This window comes from Maniola hyperantus, chromosome 18 (genome assembly GCF_902806685.2).
Source record: "Maniola hyperantus chromosome 18, iAphHyp1.2, whole genome shotgun sequence".
NCBI lineage: Eukaryota > Metazoa > Arthropoda > Insecta > Lepidoptera > Nymphalidae > Maniola > Maniola hyperantus.
The window spans coordinates 12,561,517-12,566,875 of record NC_048553.1 but is presented as its reverse complement, the minus strand read 5'-3'; the positions used below and the strand labels follow the sequence as shown (position 1 = coordinate 12,566,875).

Below are 5,359 nucleotides of genomic sequence, written 5' to 3'. Positions count from 1 at the left end.
TATCTGCCATTCTCAAACAGTTTTAACACACTGCACTCACCATACTCAGCAGTTTATTTTATTAGTCATAGTTAATATTATTAGATAAACTTCTTTCATGTCTTTTTTGTCTCATCGACTTTTTGATGTAATATATTTTTATTTTGTAAATGTTGTGTTAACTTGTAAATGGCGACTACATTTAGTAAGTTATATTAGTCAAGTCAAGTCAAAGTCAAGTCAAATGATTTATTCAAAATAGGTAATAAATTACTCTTTTTGATGGTCTGGTATGGTGTTAGATTTGTAAGATATAGTGGTGATAATTATTACGCAAACTTAATTATATTATGTTCAGAATAAGTATTTTTTAATGTATTAGTGTAAGTAGCCGAAAGTTAACCTAATAAATAAAATAAAATAAAATAAAATACCCATGCAAAAAGTCACGTCAATCCGTTGCTCCCTTGCGATGTGATTGAAGAGCAAACCAACAAACCAATAAACAAACGTACTTTCGCATTTATAATATGGGTAGTGACTAGTGATGGTCACTTCATTTATTAGTTCCAAAAATTTTATTCTGCTTTAAATATTAAAAAAAATACTCGAACCGTCTAATTCAGCAGAATAGAAAAGATTTTTCATAAATTCCACGGTTTTGAGAGAGTACGAGAAATTAAACTCAACGCTCATGAAGTCGCGGTTAACAACTAGTACTTAGTTATGTAAGTCTTTAACTTGCCGAGTCCAGAGCGAATCTCGAGTTTAATCTGAACCTTGGAAATGAAATGGCGGTTCTTACTTAAATATTAAACTACCCGCCGCTAAATCTCCGTCGGAGAATTAAAATTTCATGATTACCGTTGCAGGAAGTCGTTTCTTGTATAAAAATTGTAGAACAAAGATTTTGATGTAATAATTTCTTGCAGTCCAGCTAGGTGATTCTCTCAGTGTCTAAATTTTTTTTTTAATACATATAGCGAGCAAACGAGCAGGCGGGTCACCTGACGTTAAGTGATTACCGCCGCCCATGAACATTTGCAGCACCGCCGATGCGTTGCCGGCCTTTTAGGAATTGTCTAATGCTCGGTGGCTAAACGATAGCCACCGAGGTTGGTTGGTTCTACATTGCTGCTTCACTGGGTGATATCCAAATATTTTTTCGTAGAAAACCTTCAACGGATTAAAAAACCAGTCAAGTGCGAGTCAGACTCGCGCACCGAGGGTACCGTACTACAATCGTATTTTATCGACATTTTGCACGATAAATTAAAAACTAAAAATAATGAAAAACTATTATGCCTAAAAATAATATATAAAAATCTGTTTTAGATTGTGCAAGTAAAGCCCTTTCATATGATACCCCACTTGGTATAGTAATCTTACTTTGAAAGTTGAAAATAGCAATATTTGTTCATGACCACAATTTAATTTTTTTTAGACAGACAGACATACAGACAGACAGACAACAAAGTGATCCTATAAGGGTTCCGTTTTTCCTTTTAAGGTATGGAACCCTAAAAATGCGAAATATAAAATTATGTCATAAAATTTAAGAGATGCAGTAAATATATATGATGAAACATCACTTATGAAGTTATGGCCAAAAATAATAATCAATCGAAGATCTGTAATATCAATAGTAGTCAAAAATACTAAGCTATTCTTCACTAATAAGCTAATAGTAATTTATCGATGATTACAGATAGATTGATCTTTCAATTTCAGCTCTTAGTGACTTTTACCTTGAAACTTATTTTAGACGAAATTTAACCAACACATGCAAAATTGGCAGCAAACAAGTAATCATTATTTGCTAAAGAATCTTATATTATTTTCGTAGCTACGTCACTGTATATAATTATCTTATCATATATTTACAGTATTATAAGTTTAATTACATTTACTCGTTTTAGTGTTCAGTAAAATTCTATAAACAGAACAAGTGATACGATGGATATTTCATTACTTTTATATTTGAAACATTCTACAGTTAAATGATATTTATATATTACAAAGTATTACTGTATTACAAAGTACTATTATATATATATTTATTACAAAGTACACTGGATTTGAAAGGTATTTTTTTACGATATGCAATTTCCATTAAAACATATTTGTCTATATTATCATCATCATCATCGTCGTCATAGACATCCGCTGCTGGACATAGGTCTCTTGTATATATTAAAATATTTTGTAGAAAAAAGTGATGAAGAATGAGGAAAAACAATGTTGTTGCTCAGAATTGTGTAATGATCCAGAAGAAGGCGCAGATTGTAAAACCAATTTGGTGCAACCGGGGGTATATCATCCAAAGAGTACCAGTAAGTATATAATATTAGTATTTTAGCCTGTTTGTTTGATAGTTTATTAGTTTATTCTTCAAAGCACGCCACCACAGAGTCGCCACATCGAAGCAACGGCACAGAATAATATAATAGTACTAACGTAACCGATGCGATTTTTTTGCATGGAAACGAACGGGTCCTACAAGATACGAGGAACATGCCTTTTTCATGCCTTTGCCCTTAACTGATCAAGGTACTGATTTACATACGAAAAATCGTATTATCTTACTGATAGATTTATTGTTAATCTTACTATAAAAACCATGAAGATAGTGACACAAAGTTTAAAAAGATGACATTATTGAGGAGTCTAAATTTTTTTCTTTCAGAAATGGTGCGCTCGAAAAGTATAAGAAGGAAATACCTGCGTGCTGTGTTCAAAAGTGGAGAGTTTAATATTGATAGAACGACAACAAAAAATGTGAAAATCTTCTCAAATTACTTCTTTCTGCTCGTAGAAACTAGATGGCGGTGGACTTTATTAAACTTTTTCTCTGCATTTACGTGTATCTGGCTATTCTTTGCCATGATTTACTGGATAATCTCTTACAAACATGATGATTTTAGTGAAAACCATCTCCCACCGAACCAAAACGTGTCAGGTTTCGTACCATGTATCAATAATATCTACGGATTTACTTCAGCATTCTTGTTTAGTATCGAAGTTCATACAACTGTCGCCTATGGCCGTAGAGCTATCACATTAGAATGCCCAGAAACAATAACAGCAATGTGCCTTCAATGCATTGTGAGCTCTATTTTCCAAGCAATAATGGTTGGAATTCTATTCGCTAAACTAACACGACCAAGAGGAAGAACACAGACTATACTTTTTAGCAGACACGCTGTTATAAATGTGAGGAATGATAAATTCTGTCTAATATTCCGAGTTGGTGACATGAGGAAATCTAGAATACTAAATATCGAACCGAAAGCCTACATTATAAGATATGCCGCTGATGATAGTGAAGAACATAATTTAGAACAAGCTGAATTAAAATTAGAAATAGATGAATGTGAATCTATTTTCTTTTTATGGCCTGTAACAGCAGTACATGTGATTGATGAAAAAAGTCCTTTGTACAGATTATCTGCGGCTGATTTGCTTTGTTGCAAATTAGAGATACTTGTTGTGTTTGAGGGTATGATAGAATCAACTGGTCAGCCTGTGCAAGCTCGGTCGAGTTTCACTGAATATGACATTCTTTGGGGTCACAGATTTGTGTCGATGGTGAGCTTCAATTTCGATAAATGTGCGTATGATGTTGATTTTTCCAAGTTATCTGAAATACAACAAGTGGATACTCCTCTCTGTTCTCCGTGTGAATATCATGGACTGTTGGCTGTATTTGGAGACAAAGTGACTACATCTGACTATGACAATGATGTAAATCAAGAAAATCTCGAACAAGACAACGCTTCCGCTGCTCAGAATTATTAACGTGTTCAGATGTTTAACAATGATAGGGTTAAGATGATTTGATAGAACCAGCCGCGAAAATTTAAATTTTAATTAGTTTTTAGAAAATAGCAGACTAATCATACATTCTTATGGTAATGAGTTTTGCGCGGATAACATTTATGCATCTACATGTTTTTCCATAAAACTTTGGTCAAAAATACTCATTTACTTCATATTTGTTCCTGAAAGATAATTTTCTGAATTTTCCCAGATTTGCACAAATATGAAGTAAATGAGTATTTTTGACCAAAGTTTTATGGAAAAACATGTAGATGCATAAATGTTATGCCCGCAAAACTCATTACCATAAGCCTTCGATGTATTATTAGTCTACTATTTTCGAAAAACTAACTGAAATTTGAATTTTCGCGGCTGGGTCTATCAAATCACCTTAAGGATTTTGTTTGTTGGAGAGACTTGTGCATTTAAAAACCTCGAAACTAATAAAGAGACTGAAAAACTTCCAAACCATTATACCTACTATTTTTATTGTAGAAACTTATTGTATAAGTATTGAACATAATTTCATTGCCATTTAGATGTTAACAATTGTTATTAAGATAATGTTAAACCTTATCCTACCCAAAACTAGAACAAATTATGGCAGAAAAACCCTTAGCTATGAAGGAGCTAAACTTTATAATTAAATACCTGCACACATAAAAAATGTACACTCATTCAATGCATTTAAAACTGAATTAGCTGCTCACATTATGAATAATGCGAACTTCGACAAATGCATTGAATGAGTACCTAAATGACGAATATTTGTAAACTTTATTCTTAGAATTAAGTTTTCATGTAAGTGACTTTGTCTTTATGAGAATAAACGTCTTTAAACCTAAACCTGTTTATCTACAGATATGAAATAGACAATGAGAAGGTTTCCAGGCTACGTTGCAATAGTGCAATTTTAGTTTTTAATGTGCGAAATATAAGAAGAAAAGACAGTTATTCGAAATATTCAGAATTTATGTTAAGTGTACTTATACAATTCAAAAACATACGCGGCCGAAGGTAATTTACATCGGCGTTTAGAATGACATTTCGGCTGTGTAGAGCGTTGTCTCTGTCACTCATACCTATATATGACGTTTTGTCGGTCTCAGCGACAGAGACAACGCTCTACAAATCTGCCATCTCCTTCTAAAGGTCAAGGTAGGCACATTACTTTCTGCTGCGTACTATACGTCTAATACTGTAATTAGTGTTAGATCTACAACCATTTTAATAAAGATCATATTGATCTGCTGAAGTATCTACGTTTGTATGTTTTTAGGGTTCCGTACCTCAAAAGGAAAAACGGAACCCTTATAGGATCACTTTGTTGTCTGTCTGTCTGTCAAGAAACCTACAGGGTACTTCCTGTTGACCTAGAATCATGAAATTTGGCAGGTAGGTAGATCTTATAGCTGACATTTGGGGAAAAATCTGAAAACCGCAAATTTAGGGTTAGATCAGGCAAAAAAAATTAAATTGTGGTCATGAACTAATAATTAGTACTTTCGAAGTGAGTGACTATATCAAGTGGGGTATCATATGAAAGGTCTTCACCTGTACA

At 33.2% G+C, this 5,359-nt stretch overlaps 1 protein-coding gene across 2 annotated transcripts; it reads left to right on the top strand.

Moving 5' to 3' along the window:
• The first annotated feature begins 1,919 nt into the window (after nucleotides 1-1,919).
• LOC117990878 (G protein-activated inward rectifier potassium channel 3-like) lies at nucleotides 1,920-4,586 on the top strand. Of its 2 annotated transcripts, none has more exons than XM_069504481.1 (3): nucleotides 1,920-2,018; nucleotides 2,189-2,312; nucleotides 2,666-4,586. In XM_069504481.1, the coding sequence occupies exons 1-3, from the start codon at nucleotides 1,980-1,982 to the stop codon at nucleotides 3,775-3,777; spliced, it is 1,275 nt and encodes a 424-aa protein (XP_069360582.1). In that variant the 5' UTR covers nucleotides 1,920-1,979; the 3' UTR covers nucleotides 3,778-4,586. The 2 variants fall into 2 exon arrangements, with proteins under 2 accessions (XP_069360582.1, XP_034834265.2); XM_034978374.2 differs by lacking the exon at nucleotides 1,920-2,018 and adding an exon at nucleotides 2,052-2,064.
• Nucleotides 4,587-5,359: the final 773 nt, after the last annotated feature.